Raw genomic sequence first — 23,555 nt, 5'->3', positions numbered from 1 at the left:
AAGACTACATTTCCAATTACATAAAAATATCAGGTTATTTTTTCCACAGCCCTTTCCCTCAATCGAGGTACTATACAAAATAGCATTGTGAAATTCCCTTCTGAAAGAAGGGTTCAGTTGCTTTTTCTGCTTATAAAACCATTTTTGGTAAGATAGTATCTCCTGACTCAGAAACAACTCACACTAGTTTTGCCTTTAGCCACAATCATTGCCAACTTGTGCTTTCACAGATAGCCAATTAAAACTTTTGCATAAATATTTCCACTGAGACTCTCAACAAAAAGAAAAAGTCAAAAAGCCAAGTGCAGCCACAGATGAAGGCTAGTGAATGCTCTGGCCTGGGGAAAACCGTAGAAAAAGCCCATGCAGCTGTAATCAGGTGAAACATAGCCACACAGCAAAGTGAGTCACCCACAGGCAGACGGCCACTTCCGGGAGGAGACATTTGTTCCTTTCACAGACAGGCTTAGAAACTCAAAGGACTGCTGCCACAGCTATTCCATGAATGCTACAACAACATGGGTTGACTTGCACTTGATGGACTTTTTCCTGTTTCAGGGAGCATTTCAGAAGGCTGTGGTCACTTCACCATAGAGTTCTTCACCGAAAAGAACTCTTCATTTTATGTTCTTTCTGGGGATCTGGCCATGAAAATGTCTTCACGGTGAGCTTCCTGACATCTCAAGGTCATGGTGGCTGAAGTGATGGGATTTTATCACATTGCAGTAAATCTACCTATGTGGCTTGCCTTGGCATATAGCGCAACATGCAAAAAAAAAATGCGTTAGATGGCATAGGGGAGCTCTTTGTGTTTTCCAGGATGGAAAAGCAAAGGAAAATTAGCTGGTGCTGGCTGGACCAGGAGCACCTCCAAGCAAACATGGGGGCTCACTCAAAGATCAAATGACCCTGTTCTCAGCCAAGGAAAGGACTTGGAAGGAGATTAAGTGGCAGCCCAGAATGAAGGGGCAGGTGGAGACTGACCTGTGATCCAGACTCCCTGTCTGGGGGCTGTCAGAGCCCCCGGGGCTTATGCCTTGGGATGGGACTGTCTGGGCGAGGGAGTGCCCAGGCTCAGGTGCTTGGGGCTCCCTCCTGTAAAAACACAATATATAATACAAAGTCTAAGCCAAAAAAATTGTTTATATCATTTACAACAATGAGGAAGATGCAAAAGTTTTGACTGGAAAAACAATACAATATATGAGGACATTTTATTTTGTTAATTAGCAGAGCATGTATTTATGGTGCATGTTTTAATTCATGTCCCAATTTTTCATCATCTTTTGGAATAATGAGGTATTAAAGGGAATTTTGAGTAATGGACCTGAAATACCTCTTATTTGAAAAAATAAGAGATAGTTGTGAATTTGTTCCTCCTGTAGTCACAGAAATGGTATTACACTATCAGAAGCAAATGGGATTACTTAAATATGGAAAGCATTAAAAGTTTGCATACATAATTCTTGATATGCTACCCATCAGGAATCCTTGTAAGAAAATATATACGTGTGTGTCTGTGTGTGTGTGTGTGTGTATATGTATATATGTATGTATATATAGAGAGACAGTTCCTGTACAAGAAGGTATGTGAGAATTGTGGTCAGCTTTACAGACTTGGATCCATTTAATTAACATGAGTCATGTAACCAAAATCAGAAAAGTCTGAAAAATCTGAGGAAGTCCTTAATACTTCTCCCTCACAAAGATGAACCTATTATAATGTCATATTAAATATTATAATTTAATTATCTCATAGGCAAGATTTCTCAAAGGCTACCTGCAGTATTACAATTTTAATCGTACAATGTGAGTGGAAATTATACATAACACTTTTAAAAATAAGTAACTGCTCTAGAAAACATTGTATGAATATTGTTAAACACCAAATGTGCTTTCGGTCCTAAGCTCATAGCTTTAACATAATACTGATTTTTTTTTAACTTAGGAGTTTTTGAAGCCTTGTTATAGGAAATGCTGTTAGAACACTAAACAGTACACAAGGAACTTCTAAAGAACATTTTGCAATTTTATCTGTACACCTGTGAGCAACTAAGATAAGTTAAGGAGCTCTTACTAGGTGACCTCATGCAAAACAAACCAAACAACATTCCAAGAAGAGTTTATCAACAATGAGCCCTAAAGCATACAAGTGCTTTGGGAATGGATAAGATAAACTCTAACACATTAGTTATTTATGATGGAATTCTATGATGCCATTCTGGACCATGCAATGGTATCACTTGAAATTGTCTATTGTGTCTATAAAGTATCCTCTAGTAAATGTTGACAAGCCACTTACAAGACAATACCATTCAGGTGGAAGGTCCAAATTTCAGGGCAATGTTATTATTCCTGGACTGAAAAAGGCAGGGTATATGATGGAAAAGCTAACATAAGTTTTTGACAAGCAGTTAACAAATACCTGCTATTCAGACTTTCCAAGTATTAAGGCGTGAAGAAGCAATAGAGATCCTGGAAATAATAACTATCACTACAGTGAGAAATAAGTAACAAGTTTTAGGAAGGATAAAATAGAATGGGTAAAAAAAAACCAGGTGGCAAGTTCAGTCCAAAAGGATACTAAGCATGTGTTTTATTCCATGAAGGGAGATAAAGATTAGAGGAGGTTTTGTTTTGCTTGTACTTTCTTAAGTGGAGAAACAAACAAAACAAGTACATTATTTACTTCATTATAAATGACTTTAAATGTGACTTCCAAACCCATCCCCCTTAAAAAAAAAAAAAGTAAATGCATGGCTATCATTTAAAATGGATAATGTCACATTTAGTGACAATGATTCAGTTAAAGAGCAAGTTTAGGAAAATGCCCTTTTAAATGTTCTCAGATAGAAAATTTAAAAGGGAAACTTATTCCATAAGTCTGAGAGAATGCTTAGATTGCAGCCATGAAGACCTCATAGTGGTGGTTTCAGATTGTGAGCAGTATCATGCTCTAGTAAAATGGGAATTTTTCCCTGATGCTTACAGGCTGTGTGAGTATTGGGGAGAGGAAGGGTGACCCTTTGAAATGGTTGAATCCCAGATGATGATAAGAAAGGAATGTTATCAAATTCCCTTCATACAGAACCAAGACCCCACAATGGCAGGTGACTGGAGGAAAAAGCCTGCAGCAAGGGTGAGACCCCCACTATCAATGAATATTGGTATGGGTGCAGTTGCGGAGATGCCTATGTAAAAGAGAAAAGCCATGGTTAATTTTTAAAGGGCAAAAAAGAATTTAAAAGATAAAACCAAGACCGAAGACATAGTTTACAGTTCTTTGACTATCTGCTTAATTTACTTTTGACACTATTTGCACAGGACCTTGAAGTGCCTTTTTTTCATTAGAGGTTCAGACTTACTCAGTTGAATTAGACCGAGGTCTAAATCTTTTGCCTCTGATTTTCTTTTTGTTGCCTCCCAGGTTACCTGAAAAAGATGGTTTAGAGCTAGATTTCCATGTAAATAAGTGATTGCCCTATGTCTAATTACGAGGCATTTCAAGTGGGTGTAATTTATAAGCAGCACCACTGTGGAACACTGGGTTTGTCACACTGTGCAGCTTTCTCAAATTAAATTTCACAAAGTGTATAGTGTCCTGGTGCCGCCGAATTCCACCATTTCCCATCCAGATAAAACCTAGGCTCTCATTCTACATATTCTCCTCTCTTTTGGGAGAAAAGCTAAAGAGCTTTCAAGAAATGAAAAAGTCTTTACAACCAGGGGCCACAGAATATAGAATTTGATTGTGTGGACAGATGGTTTCAGAATGCCAGCCTCTACCTTGCCAAGAGTTACTTCGAGGTCGCCCATTTTCACAGATGTCTGAAATATGTTTTGTGTCTGGAATCCTTTCACTCCAAGAATGAGACAGCCCATTTGACCTGAAATTGAAAATATTGATAAATTGTTCAAAAATGTAACCAAATGAATGTTTTGAGATCAGTAAGCAAAACTTCTAAGCATTACTGTGCATTAAATAAAATAAATCAAGAAAGAAAAAATCTGAAATGAAAGAATGAAGAGAACATGAAAGTCTTCATGAAGAAGGCAGAATTACACAACATCCAATTTAAGAAAAGTCAAATACAATGGAACCCCATTACAATAGTATATAAATGAAAAGTATCGAGACACAATGCAAGCCAATTTACATTCCCCAGAACGCAGCAACCACAGAGCAAATTCACTATGTATTTCAGCATAACCCCAGCAGCAGAGTTATAATGGGGTCCCACCATAGATGTTTCTTAATTGTAAAGCAATGGTTTCCACTCAAATATTATGAGAACATGGACTTCCAAGAGATTACATAAAGATTTGCTCAAGTGAACCTGGTTAACATTTATCAAAGCATTATTTAGATTTTCTTAAGTAATAAAATTATTTTCTAAGAATTGGCATTTTTTTCCACAAATATGGTCCAAAAAAGTGTAGTACATGTTGGCTAATTGTTCACTAACTGAACTGAATCAGATGTTTATCATGACAGTGCCTCTCACAAAGCCCATGTACCATCGAGCCCACCTGCTATTTGTGTCCTACCATCTTTAAATGAATTATCTACAAGAAGCAAAATTTACACACCTACCTTGTACCACACAAGAATTTTAACAAGCTACATATACTTCAGAGTAAAGTCTTAACAACTTTTAGCTGCTTAAGAATCATAACCCACTGAGATTTTTCTAAAATCTGGGAATTATTCAAATGGATATTTTAAACTCTTTCATAGGTACTTTAGAAAATAGCACTATACTTAAAAATCTTTTCCACATATTATTCTGGTTAATGGTTAATAATTTCTATTTCAAAAAAAACTTTCTACTGATGATTGAAAATAAATGGAACTCAGCACAACTATTCCATATGAATTCCCTAGGTTGGAATTTCTCAACATCATTTGCTACTCACAGAATGACTCATATTTTATACAAAAGAACAACAGAAATTCTGCTGGAAACCATTAATTTCTCCACTAATTTACCATGTTATTTAATTTAAAATTTAATATTCTATCAAGAAAATATTTGTATTAGAGAATTCAAGTAGAACCCTAGTCTTCTGCTCTTAGCCAACAAGCCCTCCATAAATTAAAATAATACCTTTTTAAAAACATTCTTCTGTAGAACCATACTCCTTTGGCGACAACTAGTGTTTCTACTTTTGCTTTAAGCTACGTTATCTAAGTGAAAACTATCCTTCATGTTTAAGAAAGTTCCACATAAAGTAGAGTTCCCAGGTCTCACTAATTCCTTCTATTCTCCTTCTTGATTAACGTTTACAAAGACTGAGAGACATTACAGAATATTTACAGATGATCCACTCTATACAGAACTCCGGAACAGGTCATGTTTCCTCTCAATAAACTAGCAACTTCCCCTTCACTCTGCAAAGTAGTTAATGTGCCCAAAGGCATGAGCAGGGCTATCAAACCTTTTTTCCTGTCCATTACACTCTTATTGGCAACTTTAAATAAACAAATTCTTCCACAAGAATATTTTTGCTTCCTTCAACATGAATATAGGTCTCATTTCCTAAATCATGCCAACTATTTATTTCTTCTTTTTATTTATTTGATTAAGCAGTTACAAAGCATGCAGAATTTTAAAAGGTGTCATACACCTTAAGATGCTAGAATAAGAATATAGCATCAGTGTCTAAGACATATAAATATTAATCCCATCTATACTGTTAAAAAACTCAGGCAAAATTAAGCACACTTAATTTGTCAACTAAGTTGTAACTTATAAAGTCTAGAAGTAATCACCCCCCAAAAAGGCAAAATCATAATACTGAAATATATGATTCACAGAGAAGCAATCTTTGTTTCATAGCGTGCTTAGCTTTGATATATATAAAATTAAAAAATATTCAATGCAGCACTTAAATTACCAATTTATTTAACAATTGCTTTTATTGAAGCATGACAGTAACCTTTTTCTTTGACTACCAAACATGACATAAAGCTCACCATTTAAATATTATTAAATACTATGTATAGTTTCTTAAGCCATATAAAGCAAGACTGAAAAACCCTGAGGTTTCTATATAGAATCAGAGTTATTGGTTGGTTCGCTTTGTTTAGGTTTTGTGGCCTGATTTGTGTAATGAGTGGTTCTGAGCATATGGCATTTTGAAGTAGAGTAATCAAAGAACAAAGGATACTATTTTTTAACATTCAAGAAAGAAGGAAGAAGTAATCAAACCTGCTGCAAAATAATGAAATGTTCTGACTAATGGAATAATGTGTGATGGAACAGGTAGAAATCTGAAAATGCGACAGAAAAGCAGACCTCTTCTTAGAACTAGATGCTGAGTTTGTGCTGACTCCGGGAGGAATGTCGCTATAAAAAGAGTCACCATCTCCAGGCTTTTTTACATAATCTCCCTGGGGTAACTGTCTAAGGCATAATAAACATTTCAGAGTCAGAAAACAAGACACACACATGAACACAGACATATACAAATATTATTTCAGGAAAAAAGAGAGGTAGGGATAATGATCTACATGAATCAAATCTATCACAACACATAAAATTATCAATAAATGAGACAAGTTAAAGTCATTCTAACTGTAGAGGCCAGAAATGCAATTACAAATGTCTTTATCGTTTGGATGAATAAAGCCTTGCTTTGGGGAAAAAATATGAAAATATGAGTGTTTTCATGGTAATTTCATTATACTTGAAAATGTTAAGTGCATTTTTGTCTTTTCTTAAAAAACAATTATGTCAAAGGTGTGTTAGGACAGATAGTCCCTACCCAGATTAAGCATAGCTTTTTTTTCCTTTGTGGTGAATAAACTGTTAATAATTTCTAAACATACATAATATAACCTGGATTTGGTCTTAAAATAACTGATTGATTTTTAAACTATTATATAATTTAATACAAACAAATCACTATTAGAGTTTGATGTTCAACTTAGAGCTTCATTATTCATTTAATAGAAATATGAAGAAATGGAAAGATTCAAAGTTAAATCAAAAAGGAAATTTTATAACTGTTCAGTGGAATATGTGAAGGAAGATAATTTAGCAAGAGCAAGAAAAGGTTGAAAAAAATAACTGAATTTTTGTTGAGACTGTAGAAGCATATTTATAGGTAGCTGGTGGGTGACCTTAGTTCTCTCTCTCTACTGTAGTAGTAGTGCCCAAGTGAAAACGTATTTAATCTGCACTGTTATTGACCCAAATCATCTGATTTTCAATAAACTAAGATTGGAACAGATTTTTATTACTTCGCCTAAGGTAATCAGATAGAAACTTTTAGATAAGGCCCCCAGTTAACCCTCCTGCAATAGCTAATCTGGTCATTTGTCAGTGGTGTAGCCTCCCAAATAGCTAACTGCATCAAAAACTTGATTCTTTTCTATTCAGTACTATTGTTGGAGGTGACACAAACTAGTGTTGAATTGAGAATTTTTGACAAAGCTATGCTTAATTAAATCTCCAGTAAAAGCACAAATTTGCTAACTTTTCTTTTTCTTATTTGGTTTCTCCTTAATTACCATTATAATTTTGATTATTTGCTGCTGCTGAATTTAATCCCCCCAAAATGCCATTTTCAGGTGTTTGCTTGCTTAAATTATTGCCATATTGTTGTAAATGTTTAAAATACTTGGTCATTCATTCTCTTGAATGATTGATTACTCTCATATTATTTTAATGCTATTTAGTTACACGTCTGTGAATCTGAAAGATTTTTCAATTAGTATGAAGCATATATTTTAACTTGTGTGATTTAATCTACTCTCTTTTATGTTTACTAAAGAAAGTAGAATTTTTCATGAAATTAGTAATGTAGGATTAATTCCACCTATAACTTTTTGATATGATTCCTCCAAAATATTTTTAATTCTGTAAATGACTTCAGCTCATAATAGTTATCCTTTCTTTTCCCCAGTATATAAAACATTAATTTTATAGGAAAAAAATACAAAACCTCATATTTAGACTGTTACATGACACCTGCTATATCTTCCCCTGTAAGAGATCTTTATTAATATTTTCTATTTTACCTTGTATCAGTAAAATATTCCATTAATGCCTGAAAAAAAAAGCTGTCAATAAAATCAGAGTTCTATTTTTTGCCTTGGGGAGAAAATTTCCCTTTTGTGTTATATTAATATTTATAGAAGAATCCCATGAACACATTTCCAATAATAATCTCTATGGTTAACAAATCCCATTTATCATTACTATCTTTACTGATAATCTTTATAAACTGATGAGATGTGCCTCACCAAATTCAACTCAATTAAAGACCAGGCTGGGCATGGTGGCTCATGCCTGTAATCCCAGCACTATGGGAGGCCAAGATGGGTAGATCAGTTGAGGTCAGGAGTTGGAGACTAGCCTGGCCAACATGGTAAAACTCCATCTCTACAATAAATATAAAAATTAGCTGGGTGTGGTGGCACACACCTGTAAGCCCAGCTACTTGGGTGGTTGAGGCACAAGAATTGCTTGAACTTGGGAGGCAGAGGTTGCAGTGAGCCGAGATCGCACCATTGCACTCCAGCCTGGGCAACAGAGTGAGACTCTGTCTCAAAAAATAAATAAAATAAATAAAAGATAAAGACAAGCTATTATATAAGAGTTCTGAACTACACTTGACCATTCCCAGTATTCTATCCCACAAATTGCCTTCTCTTTACATGGGTCTGGCTGGCCTTCAGGTATTTATCCTGGCAATTACCAAGGCCTCACTTAGCTGACACTAAGGATGTAGATGGACTATCGTTCCCAATGGATGGAGCCCAGTTTTGTTTTGTGTTTTTAACTGAACATGTTTTATTATCCCTCCAATGTAACTTCTCTGAAGTCCATGGTCATTTTTTACACAGTGCTCAAACACCCTAAATGCTAAATAATCATAAACTGTGCGTTTCAATCAGTTTCAGTTCAACGTACTTCTGGGGCACCACCTTGTTTTCATTACGTTGAACAGATTAGATTCTTATCTATCACACTGCAAAGTCTCCAAAAGATAGAAATTCACTGGCTTTTCCTTAAAATTCCATGAGGAAGGCATGTAACTTTCTTCCCATGGTAAATGTCAGTGTTAGGTTATGAATTTCATTAAAGATCTCTTAAGAACAATGTTTTTGGGAGGCCGAGGTGGGTGGATCACGAGGTCAGGATTTCGAGACCAGCCTGACCAACATGGTGAAACCCTGTCTCTACTAAAAATACAAAAAAATTAGCCAGGTGTGGTGGCACGTGCTTGTAATCCCAGCTACTCAAGAGGCTGAGGCAGGAGAATAGCTTGAACCTGGGAGGCAGAGGTTTCAGTGAGCCAAAATCGTGCCACTGAACCCCAGCTTGGGCGACAGAGAGACTCCACCTCAAAATAATAATAATAATAATAATAATAATAATAATAATAATAATAATAATGATGATGATGTTTAACATCCTCCATTGTCTAGAAATTTGTCTTTTTTACAATTATTAATTACATATCATAACAAACCTAATTCTTCTTGCTTTAATGGATAATATCAAGCCCCCATGATAAATAAAATAACTTTTCATCATTTGTTGGGAAAGGTCATAAATGACTAACTAAATGATCCTCTTAAAATTTTAAATCAAACTTCTTTTTCCAGTCCTTTATTATCTTTATGACTTTCTTCCTAAATCTTGAGTGCTTTCTTATTTCATCAAATTTTGGAAACTAAAAGTGATCACCACATTAGGTGGCCTGATTAGTGCTAAATTTTATAATGGGAAAATTACCTCATACTTTTCATATTATATGCAAATATTTTAGACATGTATGCTTTTTAGTGAACAATAGCCAAAATATAATAAACACTTATGTAACTAGTTTTTTCCCTCTCAAAACGTATCTCTTCCTACATTAATTACATGTTGTCTTTTTCTTCTCTGTACAACTTTGGCATTTCATTGTGTGTTCTGAATTGATGCATCCCATGAAATAACATTCTTTTGAAGATATTTCCTGTTCTTTAAGGTAAAGACCCACCCCTATAACTTAATGACTCTGGGGGACCTAATTTATACAATATGTCTCTCCAGGTCTACAATACTATGCTTATTGCTTGCTTATTCTTATTCCACTTCAGAAGACAACTCTTAATGTGTTCATAATTATAAATCATCTAGTTGTTATGTTAGCATTCTAAATGTAAACATTAAGTCATACTGTTTCTTGATCACCCCAAAACCTTTAGGCAAACAGTCCTGCTATGAGAGAAGTCTAATCTTTCCGAAAAGCATCAATTGAATTATATTTATCTTAATAATTCTTATGCATACTTAAAATGTTGGAGGAAAAAACCATTTAACCAACTCTTAACTTTAGTGCTGAAGGAGGCATTTCTCCAATGTTTTGTTGGCATCTGGGCTGTCTCTTATTAAATTGTTACTTTACTGTTTTAAGAAATACTGTATATAATGTGTACCAAGTAACACTGACAGATGCAGGAATATCACCAAAATAATAATAATAGAAAAGCAAACTAAGAAAGGTTTGGAAAAAAGATGGGAAGTTCACAAGCAGAAAATAAAGTGGCTAAAACAGGTGAGAAAGAAAAGAAATGGGGAAGGGGAGGGCATTCCGCTTAAAGCAAAACCATAGATCAAAAAGATACAATATTATTTTTTAATTTCTCATCAATCATAATGGTGTGTGTTCATCTCAGACAAAGGAAGAAAATAAGATTTCAGCTAAATATGGATGTTTTATGTATCTAACTTCAGTTAATGTTTCTTATTCTATTGCTATTTGCAAACTTACCCTAAAAACTAAAATTCACTTATAATTCTCACTACAAGTCATATAGCTTCTAACTCCTAAAGCAATTGTGCTATAATATCAACAATAACATCAACTGAAAAAATTGGGGAAGTTTTCTTTCCTGAATATTTTAAATAAAAGGATAAATACAGCCATCATTCTAATTACCTAATGTCTATGGCTATGGCTCCTTTGTTCCACAATTCTGCCCATCATAAGACACTGGCAGATTTAAACTGATGCTGTACATATGTGGAGTTCTGCCTTCACTATGCCCCAGAATGGAGCTTCCAGTTTCTTTTTATTATGAAGTTTGCGAACAAAAAGAAAAAAATGGGTCTGCTTCACATCTTTTTGTCAAACTTGCAAGAAAACATAGAATATAATCCTTCTCTATACTGAAAACCTTGAGGACCCATGCTCAGGAGAGAAAATGTATCTGGTCATCAAATTCAGTCACAGAATTACTTGCCTGTCCTCTCCAGGAATTGGAAAGTTATGCCCAGTTTGGCACTTCTGAGTCATTATAACAGTATTAGGAATCTGATAACTGGCTATTATACTTATTATGTCTTGTATTTAGTGTCAAAGCAAAAGTTTACATTCACCAACATTTTCACCACCTCATCAACCAGTATGTGTGAGCCTCACTCATGTCAATGAATGCTGCCCTCCTTCTTGAAAAGAACTACATTCACCTCTTTCATTCAAAGATCAGAGAAACACTGTCTTCCAAGATCACATGCTAGTAACTTCCCGTCACCATAATGCTTTACAAATTACAAAGAACCTTACTTGATTTCAGAGTTGAGGAAAGTTTGATTTTCCAATACCACATACTAGTAGATTTCTGATTCCCTGTGGATTGGTCTCCCTACCATGGAACCTCAAAGAAAAACCTAATTTAAAAGCAATAACAACTCAAAATTCTTAATTTTACTTCCTGGTATATTTTGGAATTGGGAAGATATTTACTTTAATGTCTATTGATATTTTTATAAGATTGAACATTTTTTAATGCATGCTTTGGTCTGCTGGCCTTACCACTTCGTCTATAATCACTAACAAGTATTCTCGAAAAGGAAAATCATTTAGAAAACACTTATACATTCACAACTTCCTATCTAAAGTCTATTCTTTGCTATTTCTCCACTTTGAGACCTACTGTACAAACCTGATATTCATTAGTTATGGGCAAGGACAAAAAAGGGTTGTGTTGACATATATCAAAATATATAAAATAAATATCCGCTGAAGATGTGACAACTCTCAAAATATGATTGACTAGATTCCAAAAGAGTAGCCAGATCAATGAAATGATGACTCAGTAACACCAGGAGACATGAAATTATATCAGGCACATAAAGGAGATTCTTCATGTGAAAATGTTCTTAACTATATCTCTCTACATATTGAGTTAGCACAAGAAATTTGTGCATACTTTTCAATATTAATCATTTTTCTAAAGTGTAGGCAATTCCCTTATTCTGGACAGAATCCCTAACGAGAACACATCTTAGAGTACTGTGCTAGTTTTGCTTATGTTACATATGAGACATTTCACTTTTGTTTTCATATATTCAGCAATATTAAATTACATTATAGCCTTAGTTCGTGTGGAAATGAAGCTGAATCATTAACTTTTTAATCTTATTTGCCTAATTCTATTTTCCACTAAAAAAACTCAGCAAACTTAGATTTCTAATGCGATCCGTCAACCTCTACTCAACAGAAAGCCTAAACGGCGGCTCCTGCTCTACTCAAGCGTTTTTGGACACAAGAGTTTAAAACATGTCACGAAGAAATCTGGTTGTTCTTAAATTGTAATTTTGTCCCAGTTTTACTTTTTCCATTAATGATGAGTTAGCCACTCTAGGGAAAGGTCAATATTTTCTATTGTCTACACAAACTGACCAGGATTTCAAATGGTAACCCATGGGCACCATGTATTTATACAGATTCTACAGATACTTACGGTTAAAGCCTTATGGGAATTTTAATTTATTTAAAAAAGAGTAAAGTTAAATTTTTGATTTGTGAAAAAAAATGAAAGTTGTGATGGAGCATGACAAATTACCACATTTATACACCTTATTCATAACCTGTCACAAGCATGCAACTCAACAATGGAAAAGGTTAAGTAAATAGGAATCTGCATAAATACCATGAGTATAGAACTATATCATGTGTCAGACCTGGTCTAGGTTATCAGTTTCCAGGACAATATTTTAATATTTTATATCAATAGCTAACACCACTAGTAACTTTTTAAGTGTGAAAAGTGAAGAGTGAATTTCAATATTATGTGCTAATTTAGATTCAGATAAAATAGGTAATTGTTATAGAACAACATGAATGTTTTGTATCTGTTTTTATGCTGTTGGTCAAGCACAGATTTTTAAGGTTATACTATAGAGGGTGTCTGACTTTCTCAAGAATGCAGACATTTTTATTATTCCAACTATGCAAATTCTTTCTTTAACTAAATGTGCAGTTACCTAATCAATACAAAAAAATTCCTTATGCAGAGATAAACAGGCTCAACAAATGCTAGAACATTCCCAACAGCAACACTGCCCAAATAAAATTTGTCACTTATGAATGGATATTATTAATATAAAAACAGTAACAAATTCCCTCAGAAAGTATTAGGCAATAAGAGTGTTACAAACATGAAGAAAAGCTAACATTAATGTAAACAAATGGGACACCTTGCCATAGAGGAAGCATGTTTTAGATGGAAAATATCAATTTCTATATATGTTACTATTAAAAAATAAGCAAGACTCTCCACTAATTGTAGTATCATTGGATAAAAGAACCATTAAAATTAAATGACAGATCTATTTTAAATTACTATATTTCATGGCACCATCATTAAAATTATCTCAAGATAATGAAAAATCAAGATTAGTGTATGATCATTATAGCATAAAAACAAAGTGAACTTAATTATAATTGCATGTATCAATTCCAGCAATGCTAATATGAGTCAAACCTTTCAGTTTTATGTTCACATTATTTTTATTACATACCTCTGTTCTCGATAGTTTCTTTTCATGGACAAGAAGAGAAAGAGGAAGAAACACAGAGTTAGTTACCTCTGGATGGACATCAAGAGGGAGCTCTAAACATAAAAGCTCTAGCTTTCATTGAAAAGTCTTCACTAGAGGATTCTGAATTACAGAATTAAAATGGGAATGCACACACAAAAATGTCACTTCATCATTAGGAGAAGCGACAAAGAGTCAGTGATAATATTGTCAAACAACTGTCCATTTTTAAAAACATAAATATGCTGCAGTCATTAAAGAGTAACTGTTTTCTCAACATCAATCACTGCTCTAAAGTAAATCTTATCTCAAATACAGGTCTTCAAACATATTTAAACATTATTCAAACATTATTAACTTAAATAATGAAATTAATGAATCAAGTTACTTACATAAATAACTGTACTTTCACAGAAATAAAATTATAATTCATTCCTAATGGGATATAAACCCCAAACTATAGTTATTCCTAAGAATTTCAAATAGGGGAATATAAATGAATACCAGAACATTTTATTTCATCAGGTATGATAAACAGGTGAGTTAATTAATGACTGTTAAGGATCTCCTAAGTGATTACTACTTACTCACTGAAGTTTCACATTGGAAATACTTGTTCAGTGTTTAGTCCCTGTGTTTATTTAACCATAAGCTAAAACCAACTTAAATGAGTTTCCAACTAAGTGGATCTTATTAAAAAATTGCTCTAAAGGGTGTGGTAGTACAGTACCAGTGACTTTTCAGGGGTTCATTGCTAACTTTCTATCTTGACATAATTGTTAGTATTTTGGAGACACGTTAGAAAGGTCATGCAACTGAGTAGTTTTGGGCTGCTTACTCTAAGAACAAGGATAATGTTTTCACATGGATTTCATTGGTAACATCTTTACTTGCCAGTCTCTTTCATCCACATTATACATATCATGTTTGATAACACACACGACGGCAAAGGTGCCAGTTTGTTATTATTTTTCATTCTGGAAACTATCAGATGGGTGAAAAATAAACCTGGTATCTTTCTATTCAACATGTTTTACTTTTTATTCCTTCAATCTGATTTCCTGAGTCATACGGTTCCAAATGAGCATTCTACTTTTTTTTTCATTCCTGCTATTCTCCACCCCAAGGCTTGGGGAAGGGGTAGAAAGTTTAACTGGAAAAACTAATGAGAAACTGAGTTCTCAGGTTCTAAATCTGGTTTGAAATTTCAAATAGAATAAGTAAAACATCATATTCATGAATTTAATTCCTCTTTTAAAATATCTACATTCCCACTATATTCCTAAACATATTCTAAATAATTTTAGAAACATTAAAACTTTAGCTACTTGGACTAATTATTTATAAAGAGGTTACTGTAATATACACAAGTTTGGTCTTTTTCCTTAAGCTAAAACCAACTTAAATGAGTTTCCAACTATGTAGATCTTATTAAAGTTGCAAAGTGCATATATGCAGGAATGAACAAATCTCAAAAGAATGCCATAAAAATAAGAAATTACAGGCAGAAATAAGTGATTTTCATTCTAATCAAGAAAGGCAAATAGACACATAATTTAATAAGTAATATGAGTGTTTAGGTTTCTAAAAGGTAGGTTTTTCCAAGATTGTAAAAATGAAATATCCACTTCCATCACTAGGTGGCAGAAAATCACACACTCCAGAATGAACAATTTTTTTCTTTCCATTTTCACATAGCCAAATGAAACCACTGAGCTACTTCAAAACAATAATGCTTGTGATGACAATTACTACTTAAATCGTGCATTAAGTTAGAGAAATAGTGCGATTCCAGCACACAGCTAATTTGCTTGTGGTGTGAGGAGAAATCAAATGACAAACAGAAAAGCCTTCCTATCAGATATATGATTTTGTAACTCCAAATGTTATGCTGAGGTCAAATATACCCAGTAACCTGCATACCAAAGAGGCCTATAGGTTTTAAGCCTCAGCTATGAACTTATTATTATCACCTAACATAGTCTTAAATTAACTGCGCCAAAGGTAACACCTTTGTACGGGTATATGGCAATTGCTTGTGAGGTCAAAACCATGAAAGAGTTTATTTAGTTGAAAAGGGAGAGCAGTTAGTTTGCTGCCAGGATAAGCTTTGTATGCTACAAGCATTAACAATACAAGAATTTGTGGAAGACCACACAGTACAGGGCTAGGTGCTCATTTAATCAGGGAAGAGCTTACTATTATGCTGTGCTCTCCTTCACTACGATATGCCATGTCAACCATGTTATGCCAAACTGTATTATGCTCTCCGAGCTACTCGTTAATATACAGTCTTCCACAAATGCCTGTAATATTAATGCTTGTAGCATACAAAGCTTATCCTGCCAGTAAACTAACTGCTCTTCCTTTTTAGCCAAAGAAACTCTTTCATGGTTTTGACCTCACAAGCAATTACCATGTGCACTATAAAGGTGTTTCCTTTGGTGCAATTGGTTTAAGACCTTGTTAAGTGATAATAATCATAGCAAACAATTACCTAGTGCTTACTGTGGGCCAGGTACTACTTTGAGTGTTTGACATATATTAACTCAAGGAACAAAGGTGAGTCCATCAAAAGGCATGGGGTAACAAAGGTGAGTCCATCAAGAGGCATGGGGTAAAAGTCTAAAATTTTGATTCTAATTCCCAAAACTTTGAGTTACCTAAGTTTGATCCATGAGGAAAAATGTGCTACGAAATGAGGTAATGCCCAGACTGCCTAGCACAAGCTGCAGGCCTTCCAAATGGAGAAAAGCCCCAGGCCTGTGAATTGGAACATCATCAAGGATCAGCAGAATATGATTTTAAGTTGAAATATTAAAGAAAATTTAAGATTCATCACATTTAAGTTCTAACTTATTAAACTTAAATTAGCTATTTGAATACAAAGAAATTGTTCACATCATGAGATTAAAGCACTTAAAAAGGAAATTGAATATTCTGGTTTCTTTTCAGATTGTATAAATCATAAAAAGAAAATTGAACACATTAAATAGATAAAAAAGTTTACAATGAAGGCATTTACTGAGCAAAATGTTTAAGGCTATCAAATTCTCTTCAAAAGTTACAACTTATAAGCTTTTAAAATTTAGACTGATTTCAATTCACTTCAAGGATTTTAAAATAATACTCAGTCGTTTTACAATAGAAGGAAGTTGTCTCGAAATCTAAAAAAATGATGTTATTATCACTTCTCACCATGCCAAGAATAAGCATTGACTGGCTGCTGAGCCAAGTTGATTTTCATTGCAAGTATATTCAACCAATGATACAAAACTTTCTAGATGCTTTCATGTAATCAAAATGTTTAGAAGTATATTTCGATAGTAACAAGACTGAGACATTTCACTTACTTATAACCCCACGCAGTTATTCCTAATATGAGGGCCAGCACTAAAATGGTGCCAGCAATTATGCCTATTATGATATTGGTGCCAGCAACACCTGAGAGGAAAAAAAAGAAAGAAGGAAGATCATTGGTATAAAATTCTTTCAGAAACTTTATTGCTCAGTTTTGTAATCATCACACTAACAACACTGTTTGTTTTCAAAAATGGGTATTTTTCAAAGGAAAGAAAAAATCAACCATAATTCAGCAATCTACATCAGTTGATTTAAAAATAATGTTTGGTATATGTCCTTTTTAATTCTTGTCCAAGTGCATTTTGCACAGTTGTATTTTCCAGAAAACATGATGTCATTAAACTAAAAGAGGGAAGAGTAATGATACTTAGGGAGGAACAGGGAGAAAACCTGTGTTCCTTTTGATCCTTACCTCTTTCTCAGAAATTCTAGAAATGTTATTGTGCATATCACTCCACTTTGACAACTAATGCAAGGTCCTTATTGCTCTCGGTTTTGTGTGTGTTATATTTTGTTTCTCTCAAAATGAATGTAAGCTTCTTAAGGGAGAAAACATGTCCACAGACTTGTATGGTTACTACCCAGGTGGTGTAGGTGATAAAAACACTGGACTTGTAATTCCCCATCTGGGCAATGACGGCTGTGGCATTCTACAGAAGGAAAACCCAGAGGAACAAAAGAGTCGAGTGAGCTGGAGGACTAGAGCTGAAGTGGCAGGAGAGGGAGGCAACACCACACTGGCAGAGAGACAGGCAGGCAGAATCCAGGGCAGGGTTGAAGCTCAGAACACAGTGATGGCATTGTTGTGCCAGTATCCATTGTCAGGCAGGCTGAGATATTATCTTTAAGGGGATCATCACAGCAGAATGGCACCATGAGTCAAAGTCTTCGTTGATAAGCTCAAATGAGGGCTCAAAGGCAGAAAAGGCTGATCTGAATGAGGCCTGGCTCTGACACCAGAAGGCCTGTTTTGCTGATAATGATTTATGCCACATGGTTAACTGCAGAGCTTTCATCCAGGGCAACTTAGATCCATCCTTGTCTGCTCCACTCCTAAGGCATCCTTTTACACATCAAAGGTCAGGAGTCATGGGCTACTTGAGAAGACTTCAATTCTCCATGATAGGAGTGGCAGTCTCTCTGTCTGGGAGCCCTCAGAATTCATGCCAGACAGTAGGGCTAGGTCATCTGAGCAGACTAGTGGAGTCCAACCTGCCAGGTCCTCTGGGGGATGCACAGATGCAGATGCCACAGGATTTCTTGGGTTACTAGGATTTTCTTACTCCAAGACCTAGCATGTCTGTCTTCCCTTCCTTTTTTTCCAGGGACTTAACAGGGATCACCAAACTTAGATGTTAGTCTTGTTTATTTCTAAGTAATGGTATGGCTTTTGACATGTCATTTAAATCCATGTGCCTAAATATTATTGCCTTTGAATTAATTACTGGAACAAACTCCACACTACCATTGCTAAGACTGGGGACTCTAAAATCTTAGCCATCCTATGATTTTCTTTATAAAAGTCGTATTAGCTAAAACTGTTTACCCTTTCTAGATTATTAGAATGAACATATTCCTTTTTTCTCATCCTTTGAGAGTGAATGAACTTCAGGATTTGAGCATTATCTTGTATAAAAGAATACTCAATAATGAAATGATTAAATAGTTTAAAAGGGGACATTTGCCTCCAATGTATGAGTTCTTTCAACCATCTGCATTTGACTTCTATACCCCAGCTTCAGCCACCCTAGCTTTTAGGACTGCACCTGTTATTTCTTATCTATGTTCTTAAAGCCCCTCCAGGAACCTTGGCCAGGATTACTACCTGCAGCCAGTTCAGGCTACAGAACTGGGATTGAACAACAATGAGCTTCTATAATAAAGAATATTAAAATATTTTAAAACCAATTCTTTAATTGTTCCTTTTTATTCAGTTCAAAAATATAAAATTCTTCCTTTAATTGCACACAGTTAAGAGTTATGACTACTTTCTTCATTTGAAAGAAATGTTAGGGTTTATTGACAGCTTCAGACAAGTGTAATACTCGAAAATCTCAGAATGAAGCAGGACAAGATAAAGCTAAATCAAATAGACTAAGTTATACACAATATTACATATCATTACAATTTAATGGACATAATCAGTTTCATGAAATGGACCTCATTATTATGAGAATGTATTTCTGATTATCACAAAAATAACTCAAATAAAAGTTTTCAGAGAGCAGTTTTCTCTTTGTGTATAAAGAGTACATAATGTTACCAAATTAAGTACTTACCATTGCCAGACAGAGTGATACCAGTCTTTGCATCATCATTGTGAGGGAAGTAAGTGCTGCAGTCAGAACCTATCCAGTGTCTGTTACACACACACTTCAGCTCATTACTGCAAACCTGAAATCCACAATCAAGTTAGAGTAAATGTCAAGTCTCTTGTACAGAAGCATGAAAAATAAACACTAATTTCTTATCATTATATGCTTAGAATTTGGTAATTCCGAAAAATTATTAGTACATTCTTCCTAATACTAATTACATTATTTCTCCCTCCAGTACTTCAAGCAAATGTTTCCTACAGACCAGCAACTGACCCAAAGGGAACGATGACTTTTAACAGAGAAATTCATCTACATCTATAAAAAAAATCAAAGAAATTATTGTTTTGACTTTCATTAACTTAAATTTTATGAGGAAGATTTAAAAAGCTAAGCAGAAATACAATCATCTGTCAATTATCTAATATAAAGGTTTCCTTCCTTCCTTAGTAAGGGTCTTTATGCAAAAATGTTATCTTCATTTCTTAGGAAGCAAAATGAAATAAAAGTGTGATGAAGAGAGGAGACCTGATGTTTTGCAGTGGGCTGAGAAGAAAGTCCCACAAGGCTATAGTCTGATGAAGAGAGGAGACCTGATGTTTCGCAGTGGGCTGAGAAGAAAGCTCCACAAGGCTATAACGTTGGCACTTCAACCCATGCTGTAGCCACCAGCTATGTCAGGGTCGGGGGAACTCAGAACTCCCACGAAAAGAGTACATAAAAAAGATTCACATAAAATTGATACCATTTTTTATATTATAGGGAAATAATCTCTCTTCATTTGTCCACTCAGGAAGCAGAATATACACCTAAATCTAATTCAAAACAACTCTGAATAGAGAAGCAGGAGAGAGTTAAGTTAGGTTGAAGGTCAGCCAAGTTCCCCCTGAGACAGGTTTTTACTACAGGGGTTTCTGTCTTGTCTGATCTAATTTTCAGGAACACAACATACATCCACATCTATATGTAACTATAACACAGCCTCAATAAGAGCTACACATTAACAAATATGCAGAAAGAAAAAGGTTTAGGCTTAAAAGGCCTAGATTTGATTCACCATATCACTCCTGTCTTACTAAGGGACCTTAATCAAGTCTCCTGGCTTCTTCAAGCATCAGTTGCTATATCATATGTCAGGTATCAGTGATAAAGTGACAAGAACAGACAATGATACAAGTGTAATCATAATAAATGGCATAGCTTACATTTATTGAACACTTCCCACATCCCAGTCTTGTTTTAAGTGTTTTACAAGTTAACTCACTCTTTGCACCATTCTTTAAAGTGGGCACTATTATCTCCATTTTACAGAGGAAGAAATTGAGTCATAAAGGTTAAGAAATTTGCCCTATGTTACCCAGCTAGTAAAAAGCAAAGTTGGGATTCAAACCCAGGCTGTATGATTGCAAGCCCATGCTCTTAACTACATGATATATAGTACAAAAAGAATATTTACGGCCAGGCACGGTGGCTCACACCTGTAATCCCAGCACTTTGGGAGGTTGAGGTGGGAGGATCACGACATCAGGAGATCGAGACCATCCTGACTAACACAGTGAAACCCCATCTCTACTAAAAATACAAAAAATTAGCCAGGTGTGGTGGTGGGTGCCTGTAGTCCCAGCTACTCAGGAGGCTGAGGCAGGAGAATGGCGTGAACCTGGGAGGTGGAGCTTGCAGTGAGCAGAGATCGCACTACTGCACTCCAGTCTGGGCAACAGAGGGAGACTCTGTCTCAAAAAAAAAAAAAAAAAAAGAATATTCACTTGTATTAATTTTTCTCATATTAATTTTTTGTCACAAATACAGAGTTGAGTTGCTGTAAGTTAAAATTATGCCAAATATAATTATGCACAATTATTGTGAATACATAATTATATTATGCATAATTGTTGCAAATCATCTGGATGCTGATTTGCCATCTGATTTATTTGCACTGATTATTCTTTTACTAATTAATTAAACAAATGTTTACTAAGCACAACTATGTTTGGTCTCTTGTATTTTGTTTCAGAACCTTAAGAAGAATAAGACATGGCTATTCATTAGCATGGATGATCAAGAAAAATTCCATTATTCTTTTCCTCTAATCCCCTAACATCCTCTTAAAGATTAAGAAAATAAGACTTGGAAGATTCCTTCATAGGAGGAGAGCTACTTAGTACATGTCTGCTCTACTCTTATATGCCATGAGAATTCCTATGCTTTGGCAAGAAGTAACAATTAGTTACTTCCCTAAATAAATTCTTGGAATATCCCTGAGGATATGTATGGAATGACCAGGATTGAAGGCTTACAGTTCCAAAACAGGGATCCTTTATCTTAACTGAATACAACAGTTCAAGCAAAAAATCTGGAACAAAAATAAAAAGCACGCTACAGAACATGCTGAAAGAAATAGAACAAACTTTTTTTTTGGTAGTATAGGAATTCCTAATTGAAACTGACAAAACTTTATCCCTAGTAGAGGATGAATATTTAACCTGTAAACTTACTTGTACAGGATATACATTATCTGATACATAACTGAAAGAACAGAATTACAAGTCTTTCAAATGCCATTTTTTTCCTATTCATCTATAAGAAACATTTCTCTAAGTTAATCTATTTTTATTTCCAGGACTTATCCTCAGCTTGTACCCTCTGGTGTGGCTACAGCAGTTGATAGTCTATTCAGATTTGTCAGTGCCCAGACCACATCGTTTTTAAATACTGTGGCCATCACATCCAATTTTTACTGTCTTTCTTAAAATCCCATCATAGTTTGTTAAAATGTATCTCCTAGTTCACTTGTAAAAAGTTGGCATTATATTATATGAGATCATAGTAACATAGAAAAGAAAGATGGAAGAATCTGGTTAGAAAGATTATTCTTTTCCTTATTCCCAGGCTTTCTCAGATTATACAACAGAAATATTCAAATAGCTATAATTGAATTAGTATTTACACAACTAGAAATATGAAAAATCATGTTTTCCATAATTAAGAAAAATAGTTTAGCATCCTATCTATTTCTGTGATATAAAAGAAATAAATAGATCCTGACAAGGTACTGGATACTTACTCCATTTCCTGAGCAAATAGTGCCTTCTTTACTGCTCAAGCAAGTACTAAAGTTGAAAGAAGCCACAGGAAGACACCTGTGTTCTAAGCACATCATTTGGGGACCACAAGGTGTCCCATCTTCCACATAGCCAAGATCTACATCTTCTTCAAGCTTAACATGCCCACCACTAAAACAAATTGAGAGCAAAAAAATGTCTATTAATTCAAATTAATTTTGAAAACACACTCAAAAACTTAAAAGTGGGTAATATTGCTTCCTCTATCCTATTTATTACTCATTAAAGACCAGTAGCATAAGCCAGTTCAATCTCAGAAAAAGCCATTGAATCTTTTGATCTAATTCCTTTTGGAGAAATTGATGTAGTTTAGGATTTAAACATAATTACTATAACTGGGGCTTGAATTGAAACAGGTTTATCATTTCACTTGGGCTACCAACCAAAAGGTAAGTAAGGCATTATTACTAGCATGTAATTTGATAAGTTGGTTGACCCAAAAAGATTGCATATGGACCAATTACATTTGAGAATGACTAAACTGTTGTAGCATCACTATTCAACATAACAAACCTGCATATATAATTTAGAAATGTTTCTTAAAACCACGGTAAGAATTGAAAATGTATATTCATAATTTATTCATATGGGGCCATGTCAATGCTACTATAAAAGCCCCCATTTTTGTCACTTTTATTTTATGTTCAGGGGTACATGTGCAGGATTGTAATATAGGTAAACTCATGTCATGAGGGTTTGTTGTGCAGAATATTTCATCATCCAGTTACTAAGCCTAGTACTCAATAGTTATTTTTTCTCATCCATTCCTTCCTCCTCATCACATCCCTCACAAATAGGTACCAGTGTCTGTCGCTCCCCTCTTTGTTTCCATGTGTTCTCATCATTTAGCTCCCACTTATAAGTGAGAACATGTGGTATTTGGTTTTCTGTTCCTATGTTAGTTTACTAAGGATGATGGCCTCCAGCTC

General features: G+C 34.6%; 1 protein-coding gene across 9 annotated transcripts in view; it reads right to left on the bottom strand.

Moving 5' to 3' along the window:
- ADAM22 (ADAM metallopeptidase domain 22) overlaps window positions 1-23,555 on the bottom strand; it is a 253,989-nt gene that overhangs the window by 17,719 nt on the left and 212,715 nt on the right. For 6 of the 9 annotated variants that reach the window (XM_010370658.2, XM_010370659.2, XM_030933159.1 and 3 more), the window contains 6 exons: window positions 22,569-22,737; window positions 19,469-19,583; window positions 17,180-17,270; window positions 13,809-13,826; window positions 3,787-3,887; window positions 3,366-3,432 (listed from right to left, as the gene is read on the bottom strand). In XM_010370658.2, the coding sequence (XP_010368960.1) occupies window positions 3,366-3,432; window positions 3,787-3,887; window positions 13,809-13,826; window positions 17,180-17,270; window positions 19,469-19,583; window positions 22,569-22,737 (561 nt within the window). Of the gene's footprint in view, window positions 1-984; window positions 1,096-3,365; window positions 3,433-3,786; window positions 3,888-13,808; window positions 13,827-17,179; window positions 17,271-19,468; window positions 19,584-22,568; window positions 22,738-23,555 lie in introns of all 9 variants that reach the window. The other 3 variants (XM_030933154.1, XM_030933155.1, XM_030933152.1) reach the window with 1 other exon arrangement.

The sequence above is a fragment of the Rhinopithecus roxellana genome, chromosome 6 (genome assembly GCF_007565055.1).
Source record: "Rhinopithecus roxellana isolate Shanxi Qingling chromosome 6, ASM756505v1, whole genome shotgun sequence".
Classification (NCBI taxonomy): domain Eukaryota; kingdom Metazoa; phylum Chordata; class Mammalia; order Primates; family Cercopithecidae; genus Rhinopithecus; species Rhinopithecus roxellana.
This window is presented reverse-complemented; position numbering and strand designations above follow the sequence as displayed.